An 11,322-nucleotide genomic window follows, 5' to 3' on the forward strand; every position below is an offset into this window, starting at 1 on the left:
CGGAGATTTTGTGAATCCCAAAATCCTTGGGCGCCGCGCGCGACTGCCTACACCACGTCTCACCATGCGCCGTGCAGCGTAATGCACGCTATGTGCGCGTCACATGTGCATCACGACGCATGCGTGACACGTAAACGATGTAGCGTAAATGACACGCAAATAACACCCAGGTGGGACAGGCCCTTTACTGTCTCCAATAATGGGGCCACGCCCAGTGCAGTCCGTGTCCGTGTAACTGCATGTAAAGCAGAGCCAGCACCTTGGGGGGGGGGGAATGTTATCGGGGCGTGGGAGGTGGTGGGGAATTCCACACTGACGCCTCTCTGCGGATGCCTCTGCAAGTCCAGTGCACGGAGTCTATCTGGCCATTGATTTACAAGTAACAAGCACCTACAGTGGCTTTGAAGGGAGTCCAGACCATGACTCACAGCCTGAGACACTCCCATGGTAAACACTGGAGCTGCAGCTAATCTGTGGTTTCAAATCCTTTTCTGATACTTTGCAGTCAAATTATAAACAGCAACCTCACGGACGGACGGACGGCGTCTGATAATGGGTTGTGTGTAACTTTATAGTGCAGAGCATACAGAGTACCCATAGTGATCACACAATGATGGCATCACGTTACCAACAACAACTCCATCAGGTGAAGTTATTTTAACTTTAATCATCTCAGCTTCACCTCCCCCCCCCCCCTCCCCCCCACCACAGTGTGATTTGCGGGACCTCTCCGTGGGCTATCCAGGGACATGGATATGGATTTCTCTAACTTCAAGTAACCCGGCATTCCCTCTCTCTCCATCCCCCTCCATCCCCCTCCCCCCCCAAGTCGCACCAGCTTCTCGTTATCACCCAACAAACAGCCATCAATGCCCTGTTTCCTTTATCATCGCTACTTTTTTTGCATATCTTTCATTCATTGTTCTTTATCTCTCCACATCATCATCTATTCCCCTCATTCCCCTTTCCCTTAATGAGTCTGAAGAAAGGTCTCGACCCGAAATGTCACCCATTCCTTGTCTCCAGAGATGCTGCCTGCCCGCTGAATTACTCCAGCTATTTATAGCTGTCTTTGGTTGGATGATAATCAGACTCAATGTTGCATGGGCCTCGGTCAGGCCTGGGATCGTTGAATTTGCAAACTATTATGGTCGTGTGTACACACCTGTGTGTGTGAATGATTGGGCTCCCTTATGCTGTGTGTGTGTTTCTGGAGGTTTCATCGAATCCCCAACCACTGCCCCATCTGGATTAGTTTATTATTGTCACTTGAACCGAGGTACAGTGAAAAGCTGTTTGGTTGCGTGCTATCCATCTCCAGCAGTCCCTTCCAAACAAACACGCTCAATGTTCCAGTTAAAGGGGATCCCAAATCATTCCACACATGCACAGTGGTAGAATTGCAGCCTTATGGTGCCAGAGACCCAGGTTCAATCCGGACTACGGGTGCTGTCCGCACGGAGTTTGCACGTTCTCCTCGTGACCTGCGTAGTTTTCTCCGGTTTCCTCCCACACTCCAAAGACGTATGGGTTTGTAGGCTAATAGGCTTCGGTAAAATTGTAACTTGTCCCTAGTGTGTGTAGGATGGTGTTAGTGTGCGGGGATTGTTGGTCAGCGTGGACTCGGTGGGCTGAAGGGCCTGTTTCCACACTATATCTCTAAACCAAATACGCATACGCACACAGACGTGTACAAACACACATATACATGCACGCACACACACACACATAAGCGCACACACATACGCACATGAGCGCACACACACACACACACATGCACACACACACACACACACACACACACACACACACACACACACACACACACACACACACACACACAGAGCCAGATGTGAGCGATGACCTGGCAAAGCCCGATCTCCCCCCCACTCTACTTCCCACAGTGTCTTTTTGTCAAGGATTGGTACTGATTTATTATTGTCACGGACACAGAGATACAATGAAGAGCTTTTATTTGCAAGCTTTCTCATCAAATCTGATCACACTATATGACGTTGACACAAGGAACAGCAGATGCTAGTTTACTAAAAACGACACAAAGTGCTGGAGTAGCTCAGAGAGTCAGTCAGCAACTATGGAGAACATGGACAGGCGATGCTTTAGGTCAGGACCTTATGTTGGACTCCGTAACATCACCTATTCATGTTCATCAGAGATCTGCCGGACCCGCTGAGTTACTCCTGCACTTTGTGCTTTTTGATCAAGATTCCAGCATGTGCAGTTCCTAATAAACTAACATCGTTCTGTTTGAATCGACTTGAGACACTGATATTTAGTTTAGTCTAGTTTAGAGATACACCGCAAATACAGGCCCTTCAGCCCACCAAGTCCGCACTGACCAACACACTATCCGACACACTAGAGACAATTTGCCAAAGACAATTAACCTGCAAATCTGTACACCTTTGGAGTGTGGGAGGAAACGGAGCACAGAAAACCCACCTGGTCACAGGGCTAACACGACCAATCACATTTTACTTTTGTAATAATTGAACAAAAACATTGTCAACGCTACACACATTGGGCGCAGGTCCATTGAGGTAGGGAGGATGGGGGAGGGGGGGGGGGGTTAATCATCAGACAGGGTTCTAGCTCACAATGGGGTGGGGGGGGGCCGGGCCAAATGGGCAGCGGCAGTGCATGGAAGCGGGCGGATGGTGGGAAAGGGACAGTAATAATGTTTGTTCCTCCCCACTGCAGTCGCTAACCCCTGTGTGTGTCTACACATGCACGCACACACACACACGTACACACATACGTACACACACACACGTACTTGTACACACACACGTACACACCTACATACACACACACACGTACACATACACCTATATACACACATACCCACACACACACACACACCTATATACACACACACACGTACACACACACATATATACACATACACACACACACACATACACACACACATATACACACACACACACACACACACATACACACACACACACGTACACATACACCTATATACACACACCCACACACACACACACCTATACACACACACACGTACACACACACACCTATATATACACACACACACACACGTGCACACACACATACATCTATATATACACACACACACTACACACACACATACATATATATACACACACACACACGTACACACACACAGGGCCACAGCTCCGCTCAGCTGCAGCCACTGGCTCTGCCTCAGTGGGAGGAGACAGTCTCTCAGCAGGCAATCCAACTCATTCTGCAAAAGGAGCCCCAGTCAGCTGTGACCCGCCAAAGTCAATCAGTGAACCATTCGCTCCTGCCCCAGAGAAACAAAGTCCGTTACCTGACATTGTGAAATCCTCCGCGGCCAAAGACTCCTCAGACTGGAAGAGAAGAAGACAAGAAGGGGTTTAATTCTCCGTGCAGCTTCCCGCAGGAGAGCAGGAGCTTGTCTTTTTTTTTTATTGTGCGGGCCGGTGAAGCAGTTGATGCTGACTCATGCAGGCTGCAGCCAGCCAGGAGATGCAGAGCTCTATTCTAGAGCGCTGAGAGGACAGAGGGGAGAGTGTGGTCTCAGGCAGCCCGTGCCGCACACTCGCCAGAGCTCAGCTCCAGCTCTGATGTTGTTGACAGGCCTCCCTGCTGCAGCGCTCCACTCTCACTGAGCATGTGCAAGGTCTCGGCAAGGCACCTTGGGAAGCTGCAACCCTCTCAAGTCAAAAGGATTCCTCTTGTCCACCCTGCTGCTGAAACCCCACAATGACCCCCCTCCCCCCTCGCACCCCCCCCCCCCCCCCTCCTCCCAGCGCTCTGCCCGAGCTAACATCATCAGCAGAGAGGGGGTCACCTGTCTGAGAGATTCTCCTCCGATCCTCCCGGTGTTGTGACTCAGGGAAGAACTCTCTCTCCCTTCTAACCAGGGGGTTGCGGATCAAATCCTGCAGCAGACACTCGTGTTCAAAGCCCGAGGCTGACAACTGGATGCGGCGCCAACCAACAAGGTCAAGGTGAACCACCGTCAAGAGCAAGTCAAGACTGCAGCAAGAGTCAACAGCAGATGCTGGCTTTAAACCGAGGATAGACACAAAGTGCTGGTGTAACTCAGCGGGGCAGGCAGCATCTCTGGAGAAAAGGAATAGGTGACGTTTCGGGTCGAGACCTAACTGCCCTGTAAGACAATCCACATCAATAATACATAATAAACAAAACCAATAACTCCAATATTAGTGGAGAAATGTAGCCTAAAGCAACCCAAGACAATCCATCATTCATTGCTTAGGGTTGAGCAGTATTCAAGTACCTGTGGATGCTGGGATGAAGCTGTTCTTGAACCTGGAGGTTTTCAGACAGGAAGAGAGGAGGGGGGACAGGACAAAGCCTGGCAAGTAATAGTGGTGTGCTTGGCTTCCTGCATCAGTCAGGACAGGAGTTTGTGTGTTTACGTATGTGCATTGCCTGCTGTGTGTGTGTAGGTGTGTGCCTGTGTGTGTGTGTGTGTGTGTGTGTTAGCGTGTGTAAGAGTGGGTGTGTGTGTGTGTAGGTGTGTGTGTACGTGTGTGTGTATGTGTGTATGTGTGTGTGTGTGTGTGTAGGTGTGTGTGTGTGTGTGTGTGTGTGTGTGTGTGTGTGTGTGTGTGTGTGTTAGGTGTGTGTGTGTGTGTGTGTAGGTGTGTGTGTGTGTGTGTGCGTGTGTATATATGTGTGTGTGTGTGTGTGTGTGTGTGTGTGTGTGTGTGTGTGTGTGTGTGTGTGTGTGTGTGTGTGTGTGTGTGTGTGTGTGTGTGTGTGTGTGTGTGTGTGTGTAGGTGTGTGTAGGCATGTGTGTGTGTGTGAACGCAAGTGTGTGCATCTGCCTGTTGTGTGTGAGTGCGCACGACTGCCTGCGTGTGCCTATCTGGGTGTGCATGGGGTTTGTGTGTGTGTGTGTGTGTTTGTGTATGGGGGTGTGGGCGGGGTAGTGTGTGTGCGCACACGCATGTTGTGTGTAGGCGTGTATAACTGTGTGTACGCAAGTGTGTGCATCTGCCTGTTGTGTGTGTGTGTGTGGGTGTGTGTGTGCGCGCACGCGTGTTGTGTGTAGGTGTGCACACACATGCCTGCAGCAGACCCAACACATTCTTGTGGAGTATTATTCTTTAGTCAGCTACCCGCTGTGTATGGATCAGCTTGCTCCTGCCTGTCATTGGCACATGGTAACGCGGAGGGCAGAGGCAAACTGGAAGGTGTTGGCACATCCAACCTCCTGCGTTGTGCTGGACTGGGCACCAAGTCTGGGTGAACAGCAAGAGGTCCCGTGTCCAGTTGGCACTCTGGGTGAGTCCCATTTGTCTGCCATGTTCCTCTAACCCTCCCTGTCCATATATCTGTCCAAATGGCTTTTATCCTGTTCGATCCTGACTACGGGTGCTGTCTGCGTGGAGTTTGCATGTTCTCCCTGTGATCGCATGGGTTTTTCCGGGTGCTCTAGTTTCCTTATACACTCCAAAAATGTGCAGGTTTATAGGCTAATTGGCTTCTGTAAAAATTGTAAATTGTCCCTAGTGTGCAGGATAGTGCTAGTATGTGGGAGGGGGGGGGGTTCGCTGGTCAGCACCGACTCGGTGGGCCGAAGGGCCTCTTTCCACTCTGTATCTCTAAAATCGAACTGCAGGCAGTGCTCCTTCATCCCAGAGCTTAGACCAGCAGAAGGTGACCAGCTGCAGAGGTCACTCTCCAGTTGATGAAAGCTATCTGTGTGCATCTGAACACGTCTCCTTAATCATGGGGTCAGCCAGCTGGCAGGATCGGGCTAGCTGCAGGAGGGTGGGTCTCCTTTCTGCTCCCACTATCTCCAGCAGCCCTCCCCTCTGCTCTCTCTTCCCCGCCCTACACAGTAAACCATGTCTGCTGTTCCACACACAGTTCTCACCTGTTTTTTTTTTTAACCCTTGCAACCTCTTCAAACCAATGGGAAATACTGCTTAAGTAATATCTGACAACTGGCACAGTGCTGTTCGTGCCGTTCATCTGCCACTTGACCCCCCCTCCCCAATACGACCCAGCAGATTCAAGCTATCTATAGCCTTTCCTAGACTCAGCTGTTTGGTAAAAGGTCAAAAGCCCACATGGAACGTTAGCTAAATGGGTATAGTCCCACTGTGCACTGGTACTGCACAGTAGACGGGCAACTGTCTGGTTGCATCAGGGCCTGGTTCAACAACTCGAACTACAGAAAGTGGTAGACGCTGCCCAGTCCATCACAAGTAGTGGCCTGGCCACTATTGAAGGGATCAACAGGAGGCTTTGCCTCAAAAAGGCAACTCATGTCATCGAAGACCCACCTCATCATTTAATTACCTCCATCGGGAAGAAGGTGCAGGAGTCTGGAAAAACCGTGATCGCCCGGTTCAAGAAAAGCATCTTCCCAGCAACCATCAGCCTCTTGAACACTGCACAACACTAACCTCAGCAACTATGATCTTGTGTGGACAGTGCCTTTGGTGGACTCAAGGAAAGAGTGTTCCTGCGGCCCTGTTCCCACCAACCTTTCCACCACTACGCACAAGAAGCACAAGACACCATTGTATGCAGATGCCGAGAAGTGTGTTCAGCTCTGGCTGAACAATTTCTAATCTTGTGATGTGGCCTCAATAAGCGCTTTTGGCTGCACTCTGTTTTTTTCAACCTCTCTCAATAGCTATGCCCTCAAGTCCTGGCAACATCTTGGTAAATCTTCGCTGCACGCTTTCCAGCTTAATAGCTTATGACAGGGTGGACAAAACTGAACACATTATGATCCAAGTGCGGCCTCACCAATGTCTTACACCACTGTAACATTACGTCAATAGCATTTATACTCAATTCCCTGACTGATGAAGGCCAGCATGTCAAAGGTCACCTTTGTGGCCCTGTCCACCGAGGACGGCGTTTTCACAAAACGCTGTACCTGTAGTCCTGTGGCGTGATAAGGATTGGGAATGGGAGAGAGATCTTTAGTCAGAGGTCTATGGAGAGTCAGTACCAGGGCGAGAGCAATAGTTTTGTTGCTGAAGGTCGTTTGTGATTTTACTGAATGCTGGAGTAGGTAGCGAGGTCATAAGATCATCAGGAATAGCTGTAGAATTAGACCATTCGGCCCATCAAGTCAACTCCACCATTCAATCATGGCTGATCTATCTCTCCCTCCTAACCCCATTCTCCTGCCTTCTCCCCCATAATCTCTGACACTGTAGTAATCAAAAAGGTCACTGAATGCTGGAGTAGGTAAGGAGGTCTCAGGGCTCCAGGAGCCTGCAGGGCAAGGCCCATGCACTGGGCACGGGCCACCAGCCTCCCCAGCGAGTGCAGCATCAGGGACTGATATTGGAATCGGAGTCCTCGTGAATTCAGACGGACACCTTTCCTGACGTGTGTCTGTCAAGGGGGTAGGGTGGGAGATGGGGTTACTTTACATGTGGGTCACGGTGAACTTGTCCGACCCCAGAAATGAAATCCCATCCCCTATAAGCTGATGCAGATATAGATAGATGACAGCTCAGCAGCCTCTTAGCTTCACCCTGCCCTGCCCGCACCACCCGTCACCCTGCCGCATCACCCTCACCCTGCCCGAACCACCCGTCACCCTGTCCGCACCACCCCTCACCCTGCCCGCACCACCCGTCACCCTGCCCGCACCACCCGTCACCCTGCCCGCACCACCCGTCACCCTGCCCTGCCCGCACCACCCGTCACCCTGCCCTGCCCCACCCGTCACCCTGCCCTGCCCGCACCACCCGTCACCCTGCCCTGCACCACCCGTCACCCTGCCCTGCCCACACCACCCGTCACCCTGCCCACACCACCCTGCCCACACCACCCATCACCCTGCCTGCATCGCATCGCCTCTTTACTGAGGCCACCCGTCTAATTCCACCAGTCCTTTCACCCCTTCATAGAACAGTACAGCACAGACACAGGCCATTCGGCCCACAATGTCCATGCCAAACATGATGCCAGGTTAAAATAACCTCCTCTGTCTGCGCTTGATCCACATCCCTACATTCCATGCGTCTATCTAAAAGCCTCTTAAATGCCACTGTTGTGTCCGCCTCCACCACCAACCCTGGCAGACAATTCCAGGCACCCACCGTTCTCTGTGTGAGAAACTGCCCCGCACACCTCCTTTAAACTTTGCCCCTCTCACCTCTGTCCTCTAGGCTTAGATATTTCCATCCTGGGAAAGAGATTTATGACTGTCTGGCCTATCCATGCCATTCAGAATTTTATAAACCTCCATTCATCTTGCTCAGCTTCAACTATCTATCCAATGTCACCTTGACTCAGACACCAGAGGATACTGAATTCCACTGAAGATTTGTGTAAAGATACTTTCCTCCACTCCCTTCCTTGTCAAAAATATAATGATGCAAGGAAAGTCTAACTACTTAAGCAGAATGTGTTTGTTAATTGAACAGAAGGATGGATAGCCTATAGATTCACATGGCTGAGGGGCAAGTTTGCACCGAGCTGAGGAAACGTAGGGTGGGAAAAAGTTGGAGCGGGGTACTGACTTTGGACGATCAGCCATGATCATATTGAATGGCGGTGCTGGCTCGATGGGCCAAATGGCCTACTTCTACACCTGTTTTCTATGTTTCTATGGGAGGACTGTCACTCTGTGAGGAGCTGGTGTAGGCCGGGCCACTACCCAACTGCATGGTGTTTCCATTATACAAAGTGCTGGAGCAACTCAGCAAGTCAGGCAGCATCTGGGGAGAGAATGAAGATGGGCCAAGACCCAAAACTTCCTTCTTTCCATTCCCTGCGTAGACACTGCCTGTGCTTTGTTCAGGAGTCCCTCATCTGCAGTTCATTCTGTCTCTGTGTTTGTATTATCCGGAGTCAGAATTATAGGGCAGGGCTTGAATTTGCAACCTCCAACTTTAGAGAATAAAATGTGGACGAACAAGTCAAGCTTGTTATTCTTGGTATTCTTGAGATTCCTGATCAGGGTACGTTAAGTGATAAATATGATTTTCCAGTCTGCCCTGCTGAAGGTCATGTCGTGATGTAGATGAGGGGGATTTCTGGGGCAAGTGGGTGGGATGGTGATGAGGGGACTCGGGGTGAGAGCAGGGCTGAGTGTGACAGTATGGAGGTGCGGTTTCATTCTCTGCACAGAGAGCTAACGCTCCAGCAAGTACAGAGAAGATCGGGACCATGAGGGGGTGGAGGGAATGCCCTTGCACGGTGATGGGAAGATGCCACGGCTGAACTAGTGAAAGCAAATCATCGAACGTGTCAAATAACCTCCTGCAGAGCCACGATCAGAGGAGGTCAAAGGGTGACTTGCCAGGGGGAGCTCTGCAAGTGGATGCAAATTATCATATCATATCATATAATATATAATATAATATCTATCTATCTATTAATATATAAAACTCAAATCCGTCCGTCCGCCTGCCTTCCTGCCTTTTGATTCGTTGACGGCTGCTCCTTCCTATCAGCTTCCAACACACTTCGAAACAAAGTTGCAAGACAGGAACACTGAACTTTTCACTGCTGCAGCAGGCAGGGGAGGTGCAATTGAGGGAGGCAGGGGAGTGCTGGAAACTTACATTTGGCAACGGCTTCAATTCCATTGGAGGAGACGGGTGCATGGTGGAATATTGGGTTGGGGGAATCACACCATTGGGGGAGCAGACCCAACGGGTCTGCACTTGGTCTAGTGACTTTTAAAAGACAGACAGGTGGCGCTAGTGTAGATGGGGCAAGTTGGTTGGCGTAGGCAAGATGGGCTGAAGGGCCCTTTCCCCCACTGACTGACTATTCCGACATTTGCACAAATATATGGATAGGAAGGTTTAAATGGCAATGGACCAAATGCAGGCAAATGGGACCCAGCCCAATTGGCATGGACAAGATGGGCCAAAGGGCCTTTGTCAGTGCTGTACGGCTCTTTGACTTATCCAGGACTAAGTTATCCCTCCCTGAATTCCTGACACTCAGTCGGACTGTGTAGATGCTGGTTTAAACCGAAGATTGACACAAAAAGCTGGAGTAACTCAGCTGGACAGGCGGCGTCTCTGGAGAGAAGGAATGGGTGATGTTTTGGGTCGAGAGCCTTCTTCAGTCTGGCATTCCCTAGCTGGAGGGAAAGATCTTTCCTGACCAAGTGACAACAGTGGACAGGAGATCTCCCAGGAACGCTGCCCTTTGTGCCAGTGACAATGCCCAGGTCGTGGCCACCTGACTGAAACCTGTTGGAAACACTGCAACAATTCTAAGGTAGACAAAAATGCTGGAGAAACTCAGCGGGTGCAGCAGCATCTATGGAGCGAAGGAAATAGGCAACGTTTCGTCCCGAAACGTTGCCTATTTCCTTCGCGCCATAGATGCTGCTGCGCCCGCTGAGTTTCTCCAGCATTTTTGTCTACCTTCGATTTTCCAGCATCTGCAGTTTCTTCTTAAACACCAATTCCAAGACAAGGAACTGCTGCTGCTGGTTTGCAGCACAAAACCACAGAGTGCCGGGGTGACTCAGCGGGCCGGACATGGATAGGAAACGTGCGAGGTCGGGGGTCCTTCTGCACGTCTGATCCCTGCTCTACACTTCACACCACACCGACCGGGCTGTGTCCCAGGGTAATAGGAGACAAGGCGTTCCGAGAAACAAGCCGGATAGCTGAAGAAGAGTCTCAACCCGGGAATGTCACCCATTCCTTATATCCAGGTTCGCTGCCTGTCCCGCTGAGTTACTCCAGCTTTATCTGTCTATCTTCAGTGTAAACCAGCATCTGCAGTTCCTTCCTACACATTGAACACTGCTTTTCGGCTTTTAAGGAAGAATACTGATGCTTCTAAAGCTCTTCTGCCGTGAGCTCCAGGCAATAGAAACTGTGGTCGGAGTAATTCCGGGAACATGACAAGTCGGGCTCAATCATCCCCAGGGTGTCAGTTACAGCTGATGAAATGCAGCGAATGCACAGAGCTTAAAGTTTGCACTTCCCACTCTGTTTGTCAGCTTTTAAACAGCTCAAGCACAAATGGCCAGGCATGATTATTTAATCTCCCCCCTTTTGCATTCAGCAGAAAAACAGAACGTGAGATTAATACTTACCGAGAATGGGCTTGAATGTGAGCGAGTCCCCTGCTGTGGGCTGGTCAGCAAACAGGGCTTCAGGCGCAAGTGGCTACTTGCAAGATCTCCCTGGCCTATATATAGACTCCTGGTGCGGGGCAGGGCATGTCAGCACAGTCTCGTCGCAGTCTAGTCTAGGCCAGGATTTTTAATGTGCAGCAAGGAGGAGTGCGTGGGCTCAGGAGTGGGCATGTTTGGCAGGCAGGGAAAAATCCTGGGGA

The 11,322-nt window shown here is 50.6% G+C and overlaps 1 protein-coding gene across 4 annotated transcripts in view; it reads right to left on the reverse strand.

Moving 5' to 3' along the window:
• LOC129711990 (adenylate kinase isoenzyme 1-like) overlaps positions 1-11,322 on the reverse strand; it is a 91,904-nt gene that overhangs the window by 20,031 nt on the left and 60,551 nt on the right. For 3 of the 4 annotated variants that reach the window (XM_055660094.1, XM_055660095.1, XM_055660093.1), the window contains one exon: positions 3,347-3,386. In XM_055660094.1, the coding sequence (XP_055516069.1) occupies positions 3,347-3,386 (40 nt within the window). Of the gene's footprint in view, positions 1-3,346; positions 3,387-11,080; positions 11,215-11,322 lie in introns of those variants that run through there. The other variant, XM_055660098.1, reaches the window with a different exon arrangement.

The sequence above is a fragment of the Leucoraja erinacea genome, chromosome 31 (assembly GCF_028641065.1).
Source record: "Leucoraja erinacea ecotype New England chromosome 31, Leri_hhj_1, whole genome shotgun sequence".
NCBI lineage: Eukaryota > Metazoa > Chordata > Chondrichthyes > Rajiformes > Rajidae > Leucoraja > Leucoraja erinaceus.